Source organism: Neoarius graeffei, chromosome 5 (genome assembly GCF_027579695.1).
Source record: "Neoarius graeffei isolate fNeoGra1 chromosome 5, fNeoGra1.pri, whole genome shotgun sequence".
NCBI classification, from domain to species: Eukaryota; Metazoa; Chordata; class Actinopteri; order Siluriformes; family Ariidae; genus Neoarius; species Neoarius graeffei.
Genome location: NC_083573.1, coordinates 57,026,622 through 57,050,290, shown reverse-complemented (window position 1 = coordinate 57,050,290; position 23,669 = coordinate 57,026,622). Strand labels below are relative to the sequence as shown.

General features: G+C 43.5%; 1 protein-coding gene and 1 pseudogene across 1 annotated transcript; one reads left to right on the top strand and one right to left on the bottom strand.

Moving 5' to 3' along the window:
- Positions 1–1,675: 1,675 nt before the first annotated feature.
- On the top strand, positions 1,676–17,053 carry LOC132886069 (tRNA (cytosine(38)-C(5))-methyltransferase-like). Its single transcript, XM_060920618.1, has 6 exons — positions 1,676–1,792; positions 13,490–13,599; positions 15,807–15,872; positions 16,128–16,197; positions 16,545–16,628; positions 16,732–17,053. Exons 2-6 carry the CDS (start codon positions 13,544–13,546, stop codon positions 17,002–17,004), a joined length of 549 nt encoding a protein of 182 aa, XP_060776601.1. The 5' UTR covers positions 1,676–1,792; positions 13,490–13,543; the 3' UTR covers positions 17,005–17,053.
- Positions 17,054–19,193: 2,140 nt separating this feature from the next.
- On the bottom strand, positions 19,194–20,510 carry LOC132886271 (general transcription factor II-I repeat domain-containing protein 2A-like; annotated as a pseudogene).
- Between the last annotated feature and the right edge of the window lie 3,159 nt (positions 20,511–23,669).

Here is a 23,669-nt window from a genome sequence, read left to right as displayed (position 1 = left end):
GAGAAACTGTCGTGCTAATGTGACAATTATAGCCACATGGGCTCGGGAGTACTTTGGAAAACCGTTGTCACTTTGCACAGTCTGCCACTGCATCCAAAAATGCAAACTGAAATCGTATTATGCAAAGAGGAAACTATTCATCAATTCTATGCAGAAACGCAGCTGATTTCTCTGTTGTGTTGCAGACATCAAATTCTAACTTCATTTATATTGAAAAAATAGTAAAACTATTGAAAATACTGTCTTTGTACTTTTGTCAGTTAAATAAAGGTTCACATTAATTAACAAAGCACAGATTTTTGTTTTTATTGCATTTTGGAAAATATCCCAACTTTTCTGGAAATGGGGATAGTACTATGTGACTTCATTATTTTTCTGATTGCAGGAACTGGCTCTTTCAAACCATTTAACGTTTGTCACATGTAAATTATAACCTAACACTATACCCTAAAAAAAAGGGTTTTTTTTTTCGCCTGATAAGTGAAAGCCAAAATTTACATTAATAAACCCTTGATAGAAATAACATGACTTAACTGATGTGAAATCATATAAGGGGGTGTAATCAGCATTCGATTTCAAGATAATACCATGGCGGCACGGTGGTGTTGTGTTTAGCACGATCACCTCACAGCAAGAAGGTTCTGGGTTCGAACCCAGCAGCCGGCGAGGGCCTTTCTGTGTGGAGTTTGCATGTTCTCCCCGTGTCTGTGTGGGTTTCCTCCGGGTGCTCCGGTTTCCCTTCACAGTCCAAAGACATGTGGTTAGGTTAATATGGGACGGCCTTGGGCTGAAGTGCCCTTGAGCGAGGCACTGAACTCCCAACTGCTCCCCGGGCGCTGTTAGCATGGCTGCCCACTGCTCTGGGTATGTGTGTGTGCTCATTGCTCACGTGTATGCTCACTGCTTCAGAGAGGAAATTTCACAAGTGCGTGATGAATAAAGTTAAAAAAAAAGTCTTGGGGTCTGAAAAATGATATGGCGAGTTGGGAATGCTTTGGCTAGTCATGAAATTGTCATGACTAAAAATGAACTACTGTTAAAATTCATTGAAACCATATATTTGAAACTATATAAAACATATATTTAGACTTTTTCAAGATATCTCAAATGACCAAACATGGTTATTGCTGTAAGAGGCAAACATCTTCATATGCAGTCAATTTAACTTAGTCTACTCCCTGTGTTAATACAATATTAGAATATGGTGATGAATTAGGAGAAGATTCTTTCAAGTCCTGCTAATGAAATTGAATGAATTGATGTCATTCAATAAATCAAAGTCATTATACCAAATAATATCGCTTTAAATGTGTAATTGAGGATGGAAATGAAATCTTAAACCAATGAAACTATGTGTCCCAAATGACCAAGCATCCCAGATATACTCTTCGAGGGCTGTGCTCAATGACCAAACGTCATTAAAATTAGTTTTCAGTCAGTTTTGATAAAAAAGTAGTAAGCCACATGATTCTTTCAAATAAACTTTTCTTTCCTTCACATGGAGATAGTCAACACCTTGAGGATTTGAAAAATGATTTAAGAAACTGCCTCAATGTATCTCAATTCAGCCTACTTTGCAAATAATAATAATAATAATAATAATAATAATAAATTGTAAGTGTATGAGGCTGTCGTAGAGCGGAACTTTGTTACGCGGAAGTTGTTTCCAGACGGAGTTGTGCCGGTAGCACACTCTTCACATGTTGGAGCTTAGCTAAATGTTAAAACATGGAGAAACTCTGTGTTTTGGAACTGTACAGTGGCATTGGAGGGATGCATTATGCATTGAGAGGTATTTTTTCTTGACATTGGTATTTGTTTGGTTATTTCGTGCAATTAATTTTACCTGATTATGTTTAGCATCACAACAATTGTGAGTCTCTCTCTTCAGTTAAATCTAAATTGCTTATTGGCATAATTGTTTATAGTACAATATAGAACAAAGTATTGGAAACACAATAACTGTAATAAGATCAAAATCTCATCTCATCTCATTATCTCTAGCCGCTTTATCCTTCTACAGGGTCACAGGCAAGCTGGAGCCTATCCCAGCTGACTACGGGCGAAAGGCGGGGTACACCCTGGACAAGTCGCCAGGTCATCACAGGGCTGACACATAGACACAGACAACCATTCACACTCACATTCGCACCTACGGTCAATTTAGAATCACCAGTTAACCTAACCTGCATGTCTTTGGACTGTGGGGGAAACCGGAGCACCCGGAGGAAACCCACGCGGACACGGGGAGAACATGCAAACTCCGCACAGAAAGGCCCTCGCCGGCCACGGGGCTTGAACCCGGACCTTCTTGCTGTGAGGTGACAGCGCTAACCACTATACCACCGTGCCGCCCATAATAATAATAATAATAATGAGGCGGCACAGTGGTGTAGTGGTTAGCGCTGTCGCCTCACAGCAAGAAGGTCCTGGGTTCGAGCCCCGGGGCCGGCGAGGGCCTTTCTGTGTGGAGTTTGCATGTTCTCCCCGTGTCCGCGTGGGTTTCCTCCGGGTGCTCCGGTTTCCCCCACAGTCCAAAGACATGCAGGTTAGGTTAACTGGTGACTCTAAATTGACCATAGGTGCGAATGTGAGTGTGAATGGTTGTCTGTGTCTATTGCCGCTTTTCCACTACAAACGCGGCTGAGCCGTGCCGTGCTGAGTCGAGCTGAGCGGGGCTGTTGGAGTTGCATTTCGACTACAACCGCGCTGAACCGTGCTGGCTGGAAGTGGGTGGACACATTGGGTGGAGTTAGCGAAAGTGGGTGGACGTCACGTGATGTCGTTAAGCAGCGCAAACAGTGACATCAGTGACAGTGGCGGAACAAGTCAGAGCCGGGCCGGGGGCGGGGCAAATGACCGGGCCCTTTATTAAAGCTTATCATAACATCATTTTAGGCTACAAAATGTCCGCAACTGCGGTGTTTACCAATTTCAACACTACCGGGTGCAACTATGTTATTTAGTACATCAAGTCCTTCAAACGAACATGTAACTCAGAAACAAAAAACATTAGGATACTGTACATGGCTCATAATAAAACATCAATAGCCTATACTGCGCACATTATTTGAAGGGCATACGAATGAGCGCTCAGAGGTTGCAACGGTGACAGGAAGAGTCAGAAATAAAAGGAGGGCGGTGCAAACCTCACTGAATGCACTGTGTTTACCAATTTCAACACTACCGGGTGCAACTATGTTATTTTGTACATTAAGTCCTTCAAACGAACATGTAACTCAGAAACAAAAAAACATTAGGCGACATACTGTACATGGCTCATAATAAAACATCAATAGCCTACTGCGCGCATTATTTGAAGGGCATACGACGAGCCTTGCGCTCCGCAAACTCGTCCACGATGCTCTGTATGTCACTGTGTCAGTGATCTTTTAAGCGGTAGTCTCACGACCCGAATAGTAAACAATAAACATGGAGGACATGGAGTTGTTAGTGTTGCTGGTCTTGGTGCTGTGGCTTGTTGTCACCGACAACGCCAACAGATACTGGCAAGAGCGTATAGATGAGGCGAGGAGGCGCATAAGGCTTCAGAAATTCTCATAATTCGTAATTATTCTTCTTCCGGGTTTACGGTGTTTACAGATCCCAGCGTGCTCGCGGGGCGTGTGTGGGCATGTGAGGACACGCCTCCTCACCAATCAGTGCACAGGGGAGTGTCTGCTCACACCCCCAACCTCACTCGGCTCGCTTTGGCTTGCTTCAGCCCCACTCCAAAACGGTGCGAGTTTTAGGGGCTAAGCAGGGCTGAAACGAGCTGAGTCGTGCTGGTTTTTGGTAGTCGAAACGCGAGCCGTGTCGGGCTGAAGTGAGCTGAAGCGAGCTGAAGTGAGCTGAAAAAGGGTAGTGGAAAAGGGCCATATGTGTCAGCCCTGTGATGACCTGGCGACTTGTCCAGGGTGTACCCCGCCTTTCGCCCGTAGTTAGCTGGGATAGGCTCCAGCTTGCCTGCGACCCTGTAGAAGGATAAAGCGGCTAGAGATAATGAGATGAGATGAGATAATAATAATGACATACTAACAGCAAAAAAAAATAGCAGTGATAACATTTACAGTAGGGGCTGACAGTAATCGGAAGAATACAAACAATAACAGCATGTCAGTAAACAGTGGGTATTATTTATCAAGCTGGATATTCATAATTGTTCACAGGACCAAGAAATGTGGATTTCATGAGACTGTGTAAATTGATGTCAAGTCAACTTTGTTGTCAAATATGCTATACATGCTCGACATACAGCACAGATGAAATATCAGGCCTCTCTGACCCACGGTGCAAACAGGCAATGCAATAAATAAAAATAGAATAATTGAAAAAAACAAACAATATAAACAGTATTAACACTCTAGATAGGAACTCGACATAGACTAAACATTCAGACAAACAATATAAACAGTATAAATAAACAGCATAAACACTAGATAAGAACAAGACATAGACTAAACAGACAATATAATCAGTGTAAACATTAGATAAGAACCACACACAGACTAAACACTGAGACAATATAAACAGTATAAACACTCTAGATATGAACTAGATGTAGACTAAACACTCATATATATATATATATATATACACACACACACACACACACACACACAAATTGGTTCAAATAACCAAACAGTCAAGGGCACTTGACTGTTAAACTTGACAGGTAAACATGAAATAAGCAGTATAAACAAACTAGCAGCTGTTAAGATGAGGTAGTGCGGAATAGTGCAAATGAGCGAGGTAAAGTGAGATGTGCGGTCCCTGAGATGTATAAGGAAACTCAGTATTGTGAGTCACCGAAACCCTTATAAATAAAATAAAATCAAGGATCGTGACATCGCCTGGTATGGCACAGCCAGGGCCCCACCCTGGAGCCAGGCCCGGGGTTGGGGCTCGTATGCGAGCGCTTGGTGGCCGGGCCTTTGCCCACGGGGCCTGGCTGGGCTCAGCCCGAAGCGGTGACGTGGGCCCGACCTCCTGTGGGTTCACCACCCACAGAGGTAGCCATAGGGGGCTGGTGCAGTGTGGATTAGGTGGCAGTCGAAGGCAGGGGCCTTGACGACCTGATCCCCAAACTCAGCGGCTAGCTGTTGGGACATGCAGGGCTCTACATTAACTTTGAGACATGTATTGCCCATTTGGGCAACCATTTGTAGAAATCTGGTTGCCCGAACTCAGAACATGGTTGCCCAAATATTACTTTTTTTATTTATTATTCAACCTTCTCAGACGCTGTCTGTATCAACAAGCATTGACACTAGCGCCCCGTGCGAGTAATGTGGTAATTAGTCATGCAGTGAAGGACATACCAATAGACAGTCCCCCCAGGATTTCGCTGCCCTTTTTTGTGATTGTTGCGGGCTAAAATGTCTGATGTTGTGAGGGGGTTTCCAAAAAATTGCGATGAAAGTTGCGGTGTTTTTTAGGTTTTTGTTGCGATTACATTGCGGGAGGAAGTGAAAGTTGCGAGGAATTGTTGCGATTTTCTCTTTTTGTGATTAAAATTGAGTGATATGTTAAATATTAAGTTATTACTGAAAAACTATTGATTCAAAAAGCAAAGACACCGAGAAATGGTCCTATAAACAACTTTACCAATATAAAAGATTACCAGGACTACAAAAATGCAGAAAAATAGGCTTTAGTTATGCAAATGCACCTGTTGGTTCAAAGGTTAAAGTGCTGATGACACGTTTTTGACATCTTTGGCGATGTTTTATAACATAAAAAGTAATTCCCGATGATCCATATATTAATTCACGAAGGCGCCTATTTTACAAGTTATGATAAAAAACGCAGCTATTTGGGCAAATTTGACAGGGCTGCAGCACCCAGGAGACGAAAGAGGAGGAGGGGCTATATGACGTCAGCGAAAGAACCTTCCTCCTAACTTACCAGTTTGTTGTTGATGCGACAGGTGTTCAGTTTGTCATTATTATACACGCACATATATAGTTATTATGCCTTCACGTTGTGTTGCCGGCTTTTGCTTCAAAACCCACAAGGATGGGGTAAGTTTATTCAAGTTTCCCAGAGATCCCGAGCTGCATGCGAAGTGGGTGAGGCAAGTCAGGCGCACTCGTGACAAGTGGGAGCCCTCACCAACATCCGTCCTGTGCTCTGAACACTTCGATTTGGATTGTTTTGACACCCTTCCCAGCTTAAAAGAATCTCTTGGGTGTTCAGTTCAGCACAAACGTGTGCTGCTACCATCAGCAGTGCCTACACAGTGTTGCCAGATTGGGAGGTTACCCGCCCAGTTGGGCAGTTTCAAGTGCATTTTGGTGGGTTTTGAACACATTTTGGGCTGGAAAACGTCAGCAGTATCTGGCAACAGATACTGCTGAAGTTTTCCAGCCCAAAATATGTTCAAAACCCACCAAAATGCACTTGAAACCGCCCAACTGGGAGGGAAACCTCCCAATCTGGCAACACTGTCAGTATTCCGGAGGGGGTCTACTAGTAGCTATGCCGGATCCAAAGACAGTCCTCCTGTCAGAACATGTGTTGTGAAACGACATAAGATAAAGGTACGTAGAGCTATAGATTCTACATGATAATCATAAATGTAATCATAAAGTCGGCGTGATATCAGTCATGTATTTGCTTGTGAAAGCTTGCGGCTTTCATGTAACTGCCGCCTAGCAACGAGAGGCAAAGGGTAAAGAGGGTAGGCTATCATAGATTCTATTCGGAAGAGATCAACACAATTCTAGACTCCCAGAAGAGGAAGAGCTAGCACTAGAGAGTTCACCGGCGTTTTCATGCGCCATTTCCATTGAGTAGAACCAGAGTAGAACAGCCAGTGAACCGCAGCATGTTCTTCCACTGACGTCACAACATGGCCGCGAGCCACGGACCCAGTTTTCTTGCGCTGTGCAATTAAAAGTTGGATATTCGCGTAACAACAGCTTCTTTTCACGTAATTATAACAGAAATCTAACATGTTTGCCATGTTGTATAGTTTATTTAAGAAATTGCAGAGTCATGTTTGTGTCATCAGCCCTTTAAAGTGCATAGAACCTCACAGCACAACATGAAGTTACCTTAAAATATAATATAAATGCCTCAGCTTTCATGTAAGAAAAAAAAAAAACTATTAATACTAGTACTGTGTGCAGGCAGTCTCTCCTGAAGACTAAATTAAACAATAATTATAAACTAATAAAATAAATGGCTCAGGCTTCATAGAAGAAAAAAAACAATTTGAACAGAATCTCACAGTATGATACTGAAGCTGCCTAAACAATGGAAAATAAAATACCATTTTGACAAAAATGTTGGCATCCATTAATTTCTTGTATTAAGTAAAAAAAATAAAGTGCACACAGTCCTTCACTGTAAACATAACACGCTTTCAGTAACAGAATTTAAGCCTATAGAAACGCTGACTCGCACATCATGCAGTGTTGCCAGATACTGCTGACATTTTCCAGCCCAAAATATGTTCAAAACCTGCCAAAATGCACTTAAAACCGCCCAATCTGGCAACACTGCGCACATGCTGCTTCTCTTGAACGTATACACGGAAGTAAGGCGGAAGGTAGCTTGTCGACGTCACCTCAAGACGACACCAACGATTGGTCAAATTTGCGGGAAAGTTGCGATGATTGGATATAATTGCAACACTGCCCTGAATTCGCGGGGATTGGTTGAATTTGCAAATCGCAACATCGCAAAATCCTGGAGGGTCTGCATAGAACACTGGATATGCACTACGCGATAATTATTAGCAATGGGAAACTGCATTGCGAGCCCGCGATGTGCAAATTTGAATTCCGCTAGTTGTTGAACATCCCGTAATGATAACATGGACACGGTCTTTTGGAGTCAAACAATCGCAAATCGTGATGGAATTTCATCATAATATGAATGAATAAACATCGTTTTTCACGCAACTTGACATATTTGGGTAGTTGCCCAATCAGGCAAGCATTTGTGAGAGTCTGGTTGTCCGAATCTATTGAATGGTTGCCCCGGGCAATCGGGCTACTGTTAATGTCGAGCCCTGACATGGAATGTCACTTCGCTGGGGGAGAAGAGCCTGAGCTTGTGCGGGAGGTTGAGAGGTACCGGCTAGAGATAGTCGGGCTCGCCTCCACGCACAGCTTGGGCTCCGGAACCCAGCTCCTCGAGAGGGGCTGGACTCTCCACTTCTCTGGAGTCGCCCATGGTGAGCGGCGGCGGGCTGGTGTGGGCTTGCTTATAGCTCCCCAGCTCAGCCGCCATGTGTTGGAGTTTACCCCAGTGAACGAGAGGGTCACCTCTCTACGCCTTCAGGTCAGGGAGAGGGCTCTTGCTGTTGTTTGTGCCTACGGGCTGAATAGCAGTATAGAGTATGTGGCATTCTTGGAGTCCCTGGGAGAGGTACTGAGAGGTGCTCAGACTGGGGACTTGTCATTGTTCTACTGGGGGACTTCAACACTCACGTGGGCAATGACAGTGACACCTGGAGGGGCGTGATTGGGAGGAACGGCCTCCCCGATCTGAACCCGAGTGGTGTTTTGTTATTGGACTTCTGTGCTAGTCACGGTTTGTCCATAACGAACACCATGTTTGAGCATAGGGGTGTCCATAAGTGCACGTGGCACCAGGACACCTTAGGTCGGAGGTCGATGATCAATTTTGTTGTCGTTTCATCGGGTCTCCGGCCCCATGTCTTGGACACTCGGGGGAAGAGAGGGGCTGAGCTGTCAACTGATCACCACCTGGTGGGGAGTTGGATCTGCTGGCGGAGGAGGAAGCCGGACAGACCTGGCAGGCCCAAACGTATGGTGAGGGTCTGCTGGGAACGTCTGGCCGAGCACTCTGTCGGGGAGGTCTTTAACTCCCACCTCTGGGAGAGCTTCTCCCAGCTTCCGAGAGAGGCGGGGGACATTGAGTCTGAGTGGACCATGTTCTCTACCTCCATTGTAGATGCAGCTGTTCGGAGCTGTGGCCGCAAGGTCTCCGGTGCCTGTCGTGGCGGCAATCCCCGAACCCAGTGGTGGACACCGGAAGTAAGGGGCGCTGTCAAGCTGAAGGAGTCCTATCGGGCCATGTTGGCCTCCGGGACTTCGGAGGCAGCTGAGGGGTATCGGCAGGCCAGGCATGCCGCAGCTAGGGCAGTTGCGGAGGCAAAAACTCGGAACTGGGAGGAGTTCGGTGAGGCCGTGGAGGAGGACTATCCGTCGGCCTCGAAGAGATTCTGGCAAGCCGTCCGGCGCTTCAGGAGGGGGAAGCAGTACTCTGCCAATACTGTTTACAGTGCGGGTGGGTGCTGTTGACCTCTACTGGGGACATTGTCAGGCAGTGGAAGGAATACTTCGAGGATCTCCTCAATCCCACCATCACATCTTCCATTGAGGAAGCGGAGGCTGATAACTCAGAGGTGGACTCGTCCATTACCCAAGCTGAAGTCACTGAGGTGGTTTTCAAGCTCCTCGGTGGCAGGGCACCGGGGGTGGATGAGATCCGCCCTGAGTATCTCAAGTCTCTGGATGTTGTGGGGCTGTCTTGGCTGACACGCCTCTGCAGCATCGCGTGGCATCTGGGGACAGTGCCTTTGGAGTGGCAGACTGGGGTGGTGGTCCCTCTTTTTAAGAAAGGGAACCGGAGAGTGTGCTCCAATTAGGGCTGCACGATTATGGAAAAAATGATAATCATGATTATCTTGATCAAAATTGTAATCACAATTATTAAATCACGATTATTCTTGATGTTAGGGAAATCACTTAAATTTTATTTCACTATATTCAAACAAACAATATGAACTTCAGTGCAGAATGAAATTTAAAAGAGAAATTCTGATTTCCAAATGACAAATAAATGAAATTTATCCAAGAAATTACCAAACGATGAAGGAACTGAAAACTCAATTGCAACAATTGCATAGCATTGAGGCCTACAAGTTTTTAGCTAGAAAGACCAGCCTATCAACATGCTCTGGCTTTAAACATGAGGCAGGTCACAACATTGCCTCCAGTGCTAAATACGCTCAATCTGTTACCTACTCTCACGCTATCACCCCTTGAAGAAGATACCGCTGCACTGAAGCTCTGCACACTTGGCTTGCTTGCTTATTTAGGCGGAGTAATGAAACCTTACATGCGTCGGTTCGCCCCCTAATGGTTTGGCGGAGTACTGGTCAAAAAGTGCTTGATCAGATATGCAGCAGAGCTCGCATTTTAAATGGAAATAAATCGCGATTTTCATTTAATTTAATCGTGGCAGCCAAAATCGCGATTTTCGATTAAATTCGATTAATTGTGCAGCCCTAGGTCCAATTATAGGGGAATCACACTTCTCAGCCTCCCAGGGAGGGTTTACTCCAGGTTACTGGAGAGGAGAATTCGGCCAATAGTCGAACCTCAGATCCAGGGGGAACAATGCGGTTTTCGTCCTGGTCGTGGAACACTGGACCAGCTCTATACCCTTCATAGGGTGCTCGAGGGTTCATGGGAGTTTGCCCAACCAGTCCACATGTGCTTTGTGGATCTGGAGAAGGCATTCGACCGTGCCCCTCGTGGTATTCTGTGGGGGGTGCTTCGGGAGTATGGGAGTATGGGGTTCAGGGCTCTTTGGGTTCAGGGCTGTCCGGTCCCTGTACGAACAGAGCAGGAGTCTGGTTCGCATTGCCGGCAGTAAGTCAGACCTGTTCCCAGTGCATGTTGGACACCGGCAGGGCTGCCCTTTGTCACCGGTTCTGTTCATAATTTTTATGGACAGAATTTCTAGGCGCAGCCAGGGGCCGGAAGGAATCCTGTTTGGGAACCACAGGATTTCATCTCTGCTTTTTGCGGATGATGTTGTCCTGTTGGCTTCTTCAAACCAGGACCTTCAGCATGCACTGGGGCGGTTTGCAGTCGAGTGTGAAGCGGCTGGGATAAGAATCGGCACCTCCAAGTCCGAGGCCATGGTTCTCGACCGGAAAAGGGTGGCTTGCCCTCTCCAGGTTGGTGGAGAAGTCCTGCCTCAAGTGGAGGAGTTTAAGTATCTCGGGATCTTGTTCACGAGTGGGGAAAGGATAATGCGTGAGATCGACAGGCGGATCAGTGCAGCCTCCGCAGTGATGCGGTCGCTTTACCGGTCCGTCGTGGTGAAGAAAGAGCTGAGCCAAAAGGCGAAGCTCTCGATTTACCAGTCGATCTACGTTCCAACTCTCACCTATGGTCATGAGCTTTGGGTAATGACCGAAAGAACAAGATCGCGGATACAAGCGGCCGATATTAGTTTCCTTCGCAGGGTGGCTGGGCGCTCCCTTAGAGAGAGGGTGAGAAGCACAGTCACTCGGGAGGAGCTCGGAGTAGAGCCGCTGCTCCTCCACATCGAGAGAAATCAGCTGAGGTGGCTCAGGCATCTCTTTCGGATGCCTCCTGGATGCCTCCCTGGGGAGGTGTTCCAGGCATGTCCCCCCAGGAGGAGGCCCCGGGAAAGACCCAGGACACGCTGGAGGGACGATGTCTCTCGGCTGGCCTGGGAACGCCTCGGTGTTCTTCCTGAGGAGCTGGCCGAGGTGTCTGGGGAAAGGGAAGTTTGGGCTTTCATGCTCAGACTGCTGCCTCCGCAACCCCGCCCCGGATAAAGCGGATGAAGACGAGACGAGACTATTGTGAGTCTTTGATGGATAGGGTTCAAATCATATAATTGGCATGAGTTACTGTAATTAAAGTGTACCGGTACTGGTCATGGTTACAACATTTATCATGCTTTATGTACTACTTATAGACAAAAGACACGGACATTCAGTCAAAAAAAACACCATAAAAGCACTTTTGTGGACAATTTTATTCCATGAATTACCTGCAGGGGCAGAACCAATGGGGGGCAGCCATTGCTGGCTGGAAGTGACGTACAGTCGTTGATTCCAGGTTATCGGCTGTGAATAAACATGCAGTGTTCTGTTGGTCAAGATTCGAGGTGAAAGGAGGTGTTAAAGAAGCAAAATATGGCTAGCAGCTTTGATGAAATGGGTGTTAATGGTTATCTATTCGAGCCAGAGAGGGAGGAGGCTTGTAAGGACAGTGAGTCATCACATTCTAGTGATTTGGAGGAGGAAACTGCTGCAAGAGGTGTGCATGACGGTAGATCCAAAATGGCTACCACTCCATGGTGTCAATGCGGGCAGTGCTCTGTCATGAGAACTAACATGGAGTCCGACTGTTGTCAAACACATGAACTCAATGCAGACCGCTTTGACAGCTGCATTACGTCTACCCCGAATCTGCACGAGTATGTCCTTCACAAACCGTCCCTGGAAACAGCCTTCATTGACTGCATGATCCGCAGGTACCTCCGGGGACCAGCACCTGAAGGGGAGCTGATGAACAGGCAAGTTCCCACTCAAGTAACTTCAGAACACGCTGAATAAATATAGCCCTAACACTTGTAATAGATCTTTATTTTATGGCACGTATCTATTATTTCATGGCATTACGTGCAAGTAGATTTGCAATCGGACAAAACAACGACTGTGCGTCACTACTGGTGCTGGAACAGCCCATGAAGGAGGCAACATGTTACTGACCATGCCTGACTGACGGAGCAGTGACTTAAAACTCGCACATACTTGACAAGAGCTTATGACGAACATTACATGATGGAACCACTGGTATCGTACGTGATCTTTTAAAATAACTAGCAATTAAAATTCATACAGGTACCCTTTAAGCAGATTACACTGACAAGTTTAAATCTTGATTATTTTTTTCACTCACTAATTAATTAATTACACTCACAATTTAATGAAAATCTTGGTGAAACTCAGACCAGACAGAAATCAACTGAAAACAAATCCATAAATTCCAACTAATAAGGTTAATCCTTCAATGAAGACAAAATAATTAAATAAAAATAATGACTTGAAAGAAAGAAATCCAGAACAGAATCATAAATAAAGACAAAGATAAATAAGATGAACCATTAAATTAGGACAAAATAAATACAGCTGTATAAAAGGAGGAAGAGTTAGTATCTGTTGCAGCTGAAGCAGTGCAGTAGCTGAGCTGCGTTATTGGAAGATTTAGCACTCGCCTTACAATTAGGAGGTGCTCTTTCAGCCTTTAGTCATCATTATGTTGTTTTCAGTTCTGTTGTCTTTGCCTATTGTGATATTTTGTGGACATTCTTAAATGTCAACAGGCTTGGTAATTTATAGGTGAAATTTATCAGAGTATGCATATGAGTACAAAGAAAATAAATGTTGGGACTTTGCAGTTTGGTTTCGTATAAGAAAACATTTGCACAAAACTTTGCTAAAAGAATAACAGATGAGGCTCTGTTTTAGAATATTTATGCAGAACACAGTCTGTTATGTTGTACTGTGAATCTGTGAAGCACAATTTTTGATTACTTTAAAAAAAAAATGTAGGCATCAAGGTCTTGTATCCACGTTCTCCCCACCTTTAATCATCGATCATCACAAATACTTGAGACTATAACATACTCTGCACCTCAACACTCAGTATCCTAACTGATGCCTCTTGTTTTTTCTGTTTAGAGAGCTAGGTCCCTGCTGAAGTGGTAACTGCAGTGGATGTGAATACAACAGCCAATGAAATCTATAAACACAACTTCCCCGAAACTCTGCTGTTACCCAAGACCATTGAAGTGAGCACGACTTAATTAGCCTGATTCTTGTTTTCTAAATTAATTAATCTAAAGATTGTATTAAATAGCATAAAGACATGCTAAATGAACAGCAGGAATAAAGGGGTGTAGAGTAGGATGAACTGAGAATCACGTATCAGACACACCATTCCTGTTTGATGATTTTACTGACTGGTGTCTTGCAGATGACTGGAGACTAAACTTTAATTTACCAAAACAAACCATTTACTTTTTTTTCCTCATGTCTACTGTATAAGAAAACTGAACTGTATAAATGAAATTGTTTAGCCAGTATGAATTATCTTCTAAATATTCTAAATAATAACATATCTGCTTTAAATGTTTTTTGCATGACTGTGCTGTTATCTCATGTCACCACTAGGGGCAGGCTTTATCCCAAACTTTGCTCTTTGGTACAGTCTGTAGTATGATAGATGATATGATTTTATTTGGGTAAAAATATCACTCCCAGCTCCTGTATATGTAAGCCAGTGACCAAGTCATAAACTGATTAAAATGGGTTTCTTAAGATTCGTTTTATGAAAATCAACAATATAGATTAAATGCTGAAGCAATCTCTCTGTCCAGAATCACTCACTACTCACTATATAGTTTGCCATTTTATAGTGCTGTCTGAATGTATAGTGAGAATTATTACACCCTATATAGTAGACTCATAGTATCCTAAAATGCACTGTGAAAATTAGTGTACAACCGATTGTCACTAACCAAGCAATATATCCCATCATGCATTGCGGTCGCACTGAAAGAAAAAAGTGTGTTGGGGCGAATAAACGGAGGAAGAAACACATTATAAACAGACATTCAAGTACAATTAAAAATAGTAAGAGAATAGAAAAATAAGCTAAAATAGAATAAGACAGATAAAATACAAGAATAAAAGTTACAGTGCAGAGCGAGGAATTAATCAAAAACCTCATATTTGATTGAATAAAAAGCAGCGGGAAAGACGAAAGTATTTAGCCTTGATTTAAAAGAACTGAAAGATGCAGCAGACACAAAGTACTTTTGTATTTATTAATGTGGGAAGTACGCTCTATATAATATGTCTCATCTCATTATCTCGAGCCGCTTTATCCTGTTCTACAGGGTCGCAGACAAGCTGGAGCCTATCCCAGCTGACTACGGGCGAAAGGCGGGGTACACCCTGGACAAGTCGCCAGGTCATCACAGGGCTGACACATAGACACAGACAACCATTCACACTCACATTCACACCTACGGTCAATTTAGGTGGGGTTTACATTAGACCGTATCAGCGGATCATCAGATTAACGTTTTTAAAACGATTAGCGTGCACACAGCAACACCAATACACGATTCGCATGCACACAGCAACACCAATACACGGATACGCTCGGCTCCGCAGGCATCCTGTGCTCCAAATCACTCCGCCCTGAACAGCGAGTGCCCTCTGGAGGGTGCGCACTCCGGCCCTGTGCAGCTCACAGAGTGCGCAAGTATAGCGCACGAGCAGTGATTCGGGACTGAGCCGCTGTGTGTGTGATCCCAGTGCATATCACTTACCACTTGCAAGTGGAAGGATGGCAAGCCTAAAGACAATCATAACTACACAATGGGCAGTATTTGCATCAGTATTTGCAGTATTTTCATACTTTTATACTCTTTAATGAAAGGTGATACAAGGCGGAAGTCCGCGCCGTTTTTCAGCAGTCGCGTCACATGACCAACGCCAGCGAATCAGGAAGGTGGAGGTCACAGTGACGTTGTCCAATGACGACGCCAGCTAGAGCTCAGCACAGCGTATCCGCGTATTCTCAATGTTTACACAGCACCGGACCAGACACGATCTAGATTGAATACGTGGACCCTGGCGGATTCCCGTTTCCCGGCGTTTCCAGGCGTTTTAATGTAAACGGACAGTGCATCCGCGAAGAAAACGAGACAGATACGGTCTAATGTAAACTTGGCCTTAGAGTCACCAGTTAACCTAACCTGCATGTCTTTGGACTGTGGGGGAAACCGGAGCACCCGGAGGAAAGTCTACATTCAGTTAGGCACTACAGTGATGGACTTTTCATCTACATTTCCAGGTTCTGTTAATTTATGTATAATAAAAACTTTTAAGCAGATTATTGCTATTAGTGAGACATTTCAGAATTTGCAGCCACTCAATCTCATAATGCTGTTTTAAGAAAGAACGAAAGTCTGTGCTCTGTTTGTAGGTTGAACAAGATGCCCCGCTTCATTCTGTTGGAGAATGTGAAAGGCTTTGAGTCGTCCTCTGCAAGGTAACCTTGCCAAGGGCAAGTCCTCAACTCACTCAGCTGTCCTTCAGCACTGTTCTGGATTAAACATTTTGTTTTCACACCGTCATTGTTAATATGGTCACTTACACTGCCATGTCTTATTGAAGCGTTTAGCGGAAGGTTATTACAAATTAACTAACTGTAAGCATAAAAACAGGACGTTTTGATTCCAAAAGGTATAAAGGAAGGAGTTAAATTCACATTGTGTGGTTTTGACTTTTTTTTCTTTTTTTCCAGAAATGCCTTGATAAAGACTTTACAGGACTGTAGATACAACTTTCAGGAATTAATGATATCACCCACTTGTGTGAGCATTTCCTTTTATTCTGTATTTTAAAAGTAATTATCGTTTTACTCCAGGAGACTTAGATACATAGATACATGCAAATAACCAAATATCTTCTGATATCAGTATTTGTAATAATAATAATATAGTCATGTTTTAAAATAAACCAGTTGTTTCACTAAGCCTAAGTGACCGACTTCTCTGTTCGGTTTATAAAGAACTTTAACACCAACTTTTACCAGCTTTTGCTGAAAATGCACACAAAGAAAGAACTTGCTGTAGCATAAATAATAAGCTACCAGACCGTTTCTGAAATCAGTAGAACTCTACAATACTTCCACAGTAACTTAGTATGTTATTTTCCACAGCTGGGAATACCGAATTCAAGGCTGCGTTATTTTCTTATTGCCAAAGCTTCCCCAGATTCCTTCTCATTTCAGAAAACAGCAAAGGTAAACACACACATCCCGTCAACCTGAATATTGCATACACTCCCCTTGCTAAGTTGCATTTTGACTGTTAATTGTGGTAAACTATAATCCCTAACCCTTCTAGATTTTAGAGGGCTTTCCAAAGTCAGAATCCAGCTCTGACACAGACAGTCCCATGATCCCTGACAGCCACTGTAGTACAGTTAATGCTGACAAGAGAGAAGACGGGACTATAATCTATAAGATGGAGACGGCTCAGGAGCTGGAGAGGAAGAGGAGTCAGGACGGTGAACAGACCGTGAGGAGACTACGGGATTTCCTGGAAGATGAAGAACAAGGAACAGACATGGACAGTTATTTGCTTCCTCCAGCGATCAAAGATCAGCAAATATTCTGAGAACTCAGATGAAAGAGAAGCATAATAAAAACCAGTCAATTCAAAAAAATTGTCTAAATTAATTCACAAATGATGAATGCAACCAAAACATTTCAAGTCAAAAGTAACTTTATATAATAGACAGAACATAGAAATGATGCCTGAGACCTCAGAAATACACCATTGTGTACTGAGAAATATCGCTCACATGCTAAAAACTTGTCACATGTATTTAAAGAGGAATAATACTGCCCATATACAGTGTCTTGCAAAAGTATTCAGTCCCCCTTGGTGTTTGTCCTGTTTTGTTGCATTACAAGCTGGAATTAAAATGGATTTTTTAGAGGGTTAGCACCATTTGATTTACACAACATGCCTACAGCTTTAAAGGTGCACTTTTTTTATTGTGACACAATAATCAAGATGAAAGAAACAGAAATCTGGAGTGTGCATAAGTATTCACCCCCTTTCATATGAAACTCCTTTAGAGCTGGTCCAACCAATTCACTTCTTAAGTCACATAATTAGTTGGTTAAGATACACCTGCATGCAATCAAAATGTCACATGATGTCTGTATAAATCAACCTGTTCTGGAAGGTTGATTTATGAAAACCAAGGAGCACTCCAAACAGGTCAGAGACAAAGTTGTGGAGAAGTATACTGTAGATCAGGGTTGAATAATAAATATCCCAAACTTTGAATATCCCAGGGAGCACCATTAAATCCATTATAGCAAAATGGAAAGAATATGGCACCACTACAAACCTGACAAGAGAAGGCCGCCCACCAAACCTCACAGGCCGGGCAAGGAGGGCATTAATCAGAGATGCAACAAAGACACCACCGATAATGCTGAGGGAGCTGTAAACATCCACAGTGGAGATGGGAGTATCTGTCCATAGGACCACTTGAAGCCGTACATGCCACAAAGTGGGGCTTTATGGGAGAGTGGCCAAGAAAAAAAAAAAAACACATTTGGAGTTTGCCCAACAGCATGTGACAGACTCCCCAAACACATGGAAGATTCTCTGGTCAAATGAGACTAAAATTGAACTTTTTGGCCATCATGGGAAATGCCATGTGTGGCACAAACCCAACCCCCTGAGAACACCATTCCTACAGTGAAGCATGGTGGTGGCAGCATCATGCTGTGGGGATGTTTTTCATCTGCAGGGACAGGAAAGCTAATCAGGACTGAAGGAAAGATGGATGGCACGAAATACAGGGCAATTCTGGAGGAAAACCTGTTTGAGTCAGCCAGAGGTTTGAGACTGGGATGAAGATTCACGGTTTAACAGGACAATGACCCTAAACATACTGCTAAAGCTACATTAGAGTGGGATAAAGGGAAACATTTAAATGTCTTGGAATGACAGTCAAAGCCCAGACCTCAATCCAATTGAGAATCTGTGGTATAACTGAAGATTGCTGTTCCAGGGGTGTCAAACTCATTTTGCTCAGGGGCCACATGGAGGAAAATCCATTCCCGCGTGGGCCGGACCGGTAAAATCATGGCATAATAGCTTAAAAATAAATGACAACTTCAGATTGTTTTAGTTTGGTTCAAAATAGTACAAGAACATTCTGAAAATTGTACACAAAAACTGTACACAAGTAAACAAAACACAGTGACAAAACACTTCAAATTAGTTAAAAATTCTGAGGACAAAAATTGGTGCAATTTCAAGAACACAATGCCTCAGTGATTGGAACTTAGACTTTGTCTCAGTGTTTCTACAAAGGCATACAACTTTAAGTCACAGACTATCTGGGATTGAACAAAAACAACTCTTCTAGGTATCAGATACCTCATTTGTCATTTCCACATCTTAATTCCAAGCTAAATCACCACACCATACAAACTGAAATGATTCAAGAGGGTTGAATTACTCCCTGCCTTGTAGGCTACACTATTGATAGAAAAATAAAAGCTGTGCAATGCATAAACAATTTCAGTAAAACAAACTTATGAATTATTACAGTAAATCACACACTGTTCACTTTCTTTAAATCTCCACAGAAGATATTCATTTTCACAGAACTATATCAGGGTGTTTCTCATGCAGCATTTTAAGTGCATTCAACCCACTGTATATTTTACTCCTGAAACCTGGCATCTTTTAGCTTTCACAAGTGCATCAATATCAGGTGTCACATCCCGAGTGACAGCCAATTTCAGGACGTCATTCAAGTGCTTGTGCATGAGCCTTCAATGCAGCTTTGTTTTATTGATGCTCATTACAGAGAAAACTTGCTCACAAAGATGTGTGGTTCCAAACATGCATAACACTTTTGCAGCAAGGGCTGTCAAGTTGGGGTAACCTGGCAAGAGATACTGATAAAATGTGTCCAAGCCAGCTGCGGCAAATTTGCCCTTCAAATCTGAGTCACACTGCAAGTCTATTATTTCAAGTTGGATGTTGACGGGCAGATCAGAGGCATTCACGGTGAATGGAGAGCAAAAAACTTTGAAGTCTTTCTCCAGTTCACCAAAAATCTGAAAGCGTTGCTCAAACTCCCGCAATAGTCCCGTTATCTTATCTTTGAACCGCTTCATGTCTGCAGCATGTTGGGTCGCGTACACGTCTTTCAGACAAGGAAAGTGAGCAGCATCACCACCAGCGAGTTGTCTCTCCCACAATGACAGCTTCAACTTGAACGCACATATGCTGTCATAATATTGCGTGACAACTTTGTTGCACCCTTGCAGCATTTTGTTCAAGTTATTCAGGTGCTCTGTAACATCCACCATAAATACAAGGTCCTGTATTCATTCTGTGGACTGAAATTCTAACACTGGTTTGCCCTTTTTTTCCATAAACTGTTCAATTTCCACTCAAATTAAAGAACCTCCTCAGCACAGCACCTCGGCTTAACCATCTTACCTCGGTGTGGTATGGCAGGCCATAGTTGTGGTCTTTCTCTCTAAGAAGGCTGTCAAACTGAGGGTGATTCAGGCCTCTGGATCGGATGAAATTAACAGTTCGGACGACTACCTCCATGACGTTTTCCATCTTTAATGACTTGCAACACAACGCCTCCTGATGCAAAATACAGTGAAAAGTCCAAAAATCACATCCTCCATTTGCCGTCTGAACTTTCTCTCTGAATCTTGTCACGACACCTGCTTTTCCCCCCCGATCATTGATGGCGCACCATCTGTAGCCAGGCTGACAGCGCGGGACCAGTCCACTCCAACCCTGTCCAGCGCTCCGACGAGGACGGTGAAAATATCTCCTGCTGTTGTGGTATCCGTTGTTGGCACCAGCTCCAAGAACTCCTCGGTGACGGTCAAAGTGTCATCAACTCCGCGGATGAATATGGCCAGTTGCACAACATCTGTAATGTCAGTGCTTTCATCAATTGCAACTGAAAAAGCAATAAATGATTTTACTTTGTGCTTCATTTGGCTGTCCACATCCGCCGAAAGATCAGAAATCCTGTCTGAAACTGTGTTTCTTGTCAGACTGATATTTGCAAAAGCCTGACGCTTTTCAGGGCACACAATCTCTGCAGCCTTCAGCATGCACGTCTTCACAAATTCACCCTCACTGAATGGTTTTGAAGCCAGTGCAATTTCGTTAGCAATAAGGTAGCAAGCTTTCACTGCAGCATCACCAATCTCTCGGCTGTGAGTAAACACAGACTGCTGTTTCTTCAGACCCGCCAACAATTCATTCACCTTCTCTCTTCTCTGTTGTCCTTGCAAGTGGTTGTATTTTTCGGCATGAAGAGTCTCATCTACCCCTTTTCCACCAAATCAGTTCCAGGGCTGGTTCGGGGCCAGTGCTGGTGCTGGTTCACAACTCGTTCAACTTGCGAGCCAGCTGAGAACTCGGGGTGCTAAGGGGAGCCACGTCATTACGTCGCTGTATACGTCAGTTACGTCGCTGCGTTTGCATAAACCTTGGCGTGAACATCGAAGCAACAACAATACGGAGAAGAAGAAGCAGCAACAACAACAACGGGTGACTTCACATTTGTACAGCTGCTGCTTCTCGTCGCTTAAAAATGGCGACCTTTCGCGGTCTTGCTATTGTCGGTCTTAACAACTCCGCTCCCCTGCTGATGTAAGCGGTTCTTTCCTCTGGCCCAGCAGAGAGTTGGTGCTAGCCTGGAACCGGTTTTTCTGGCCCCAGAGCCAGTTCTTTGTCAGTGGAAACAGAAAACCCGGTTCCAAACTAAGCACTGGCCCCGAACCAGCCCTGGAACTGATTTGGTGGAAAAGGGGCAATAGTGGCGCCGAAGGTTATATTCTTTCAGCACTGAAATGTGCTGTGAACACACAGGTTTCCCATTCACCTCCATAAATAAATAGGACGATGACCATTTGTCTTGGAAAACTCTGCACTCTGTGTCGACTTTTCTCTTTTTTGATAAAGACATTTTGGGACAATGAGGGTGCCAAATCACGTAAATGTTCAAAGTAGAAGACTTATTAGGCAGAACGAAAAGGTAGCTCCGGGCATAGGCGGTCTTTCCATTGGGCAAAGTCGGGCAATTGCCCTGAGCCTCATCCAATCAGGGGCCTCGTCGTCGCGTTACGGTATTCCTGTTTTCCTGCATGCTATACATCATTTACTATGCAATAATTCATTGTGATTATACATATTTTCCACTCGACATGAACCACATTGCTACGAAAATAATAAAAGCAATAAAGCATGATTCACGTGTAATCCTACAGCTAGATTCACAAGCAAAACCACCAGTATGTGACGTGATGTCACGCACAGCTATCCGGCTTCGCTCTTTCTCAGAGCCGTAGTGTCTGAAGTAACCTAAGCAACGACGCGAGCGGGCTGAATCAGTGCCGTATTAAGCCAATGCGGTGCCCCTGGGCACTATACCTCAAGTGCCCCCCACCACCACCCTGCGCACACGCGTTCAGTAACCTCCTGCACACACACACAAACCTTGCCCTTTGCTGTCAAAAATAGTAGCATATACATAAACAATAGTACACATAAACAAGGTCATTCTTCCTCATTGAAAATTTATTAAATAGGCTACATCAGCCCATCAAATTCACTGAAAACAACCAACGATATGCATGTAGGCATACTGAAATGTCTTATTCAAAAATGAGCAGCATATATTTGTATGTCTCAATAAAAACCTTCAAATCATCCATACTCTATTCTATCCACATTGAAATGTCTCAATTCAAAATGTGTATCAATTCAAACAGCATCAGCAATTTAAACAGCATCCATCTATATACAATACAGCATATTCAAATGTGTCAATTCAAAATGTGTATCAATTAAAATAGCATCGATCTCGGCAACATATTCAAATGTCTCAATTCGAAATATAAATTCAAATAACATCCAGTACGGCATATGTGGTTGTAGCATCTCCCCGGCTAGTGCTAGCAGGGCCATCTCCCTCACTAGCATCGCTGATTTCACTAGCTTCGGCTTCAGCGCTGGTTGTGACAGCAGTTGTTGATGTTTTTATTTAAAAAAAACGATCTAACACTGGAACATTTTTAATTGCAGCTACACGCCTCGAGTCTCTCTCTTTTTTTTAATTTTCTCTTCGCACAACCACTCAATAGAGTGCTTCGAGGTCAGCGCGAACCCAGCGGCGGCCATATTGGAAGTCAAAGGTCGCTGTGTCAGTGCATTGTTGTTGTTCAGCGAAGCAAAAAGGGGTGACAATGCCGAATACGTGTGTCATTGTTGGCTGTAGTAGCCGGGGGGAAAAGGGTGGCAAAAGCTTCCACAGACTCCCTAAAGTCGTGACTAACCAGGGAATTGCAGCACAGGAGAAAAGCGAGCGGAGGAGACGACAGTGGCTGGCTGCCATCAACCGATCAAATTTAGGACAACTTGACTGTATCCGGATTTGTTCTGATCACTTTGTGACAGGTAGGCTAATATTGTCTTGAATTTCATAGTTACTAAAATAAATGTGATACAAACTATTATCTTTTCTATGTACTTTCAGCAATGATTAATGGATATATTTGTCACATTAGCAATACAAAACTTGAATACAGTTATGTGTTGAAAAACTCAACATAACTGTATTCGATACATCTAAATTAACACAGTTTCGTGGGACCGGCTGCCATAACTCGTTTAAGTAAATCCAATGTTTTTTTTTTTTGAGTGTAGCTTATGTCTACTGCAGTGCATTGTTGCATCAAATGGCATTTAAGATCTAGGCCTAGTAATGTTTATGTACACATGCTTTAGTTCACAAAATGGACTTGGGTGAAACACTAGATAGTTCACAAGATCGATGTATGTCACATGCGGCAACAAGCTGGGGTCAGCTTTCCATTCCTTCTCACTAACAGCGTATGGATCTACATTCCCAATGAAACATACCTTCTCAGCATAATGCTCCCGTGCCTGCTTATCCAAACTTTCACAGTAGTGCTCCATCACTTCAGATGTCTAAATTCTTAAAAAATCCAAGCTTCTAAGCCCTCTACACTCAAAAAAATAAAACATTGGATTTACTTAACCGAGTTATGGCAACCGGTCCAACGAAACTGTGTTAAATTTAGATTGAATACAGTGATGTGTTGAAAAACTCAACATAACTGTATTCAATACATCTAAATTAACACAGTTTCGTGGGACCGGTTGCCATAACTCGGTTAAGTAAATCCAATGTTGTTGTTTTTTTGAGTGACATGGAAGATGTCATCACTGCATTTGCCAATGCT

What these genes read in the sequence shown, in the direction of transcription:
- LOC132886069 (XM_060920618.1), top strand. Translation starts at nt 13,544, where the DNA reads ATGAAATCTATAAACACAACTTCCCCGAAACTCTGCTGTTACCCAAGA. An exon ending in TGTTACCCAAGACCATTGAA is followed by an intron (nt 13,600 to 15,806) that starts GTGAGCACGACT and finishes CTCTGTTTGTAG; the next exon opens with GTTGAACAAGATGCCCCGCT. An exon ending in TTTGAGTCGTCCTCTGCAAG is followed by an intron (nt 15,873 to 16,127) that starts GTAACCTTGCCA and finishes CTTTTTTTCCAG; the next exon opens with AAATGCCTTGATAAAGACTT.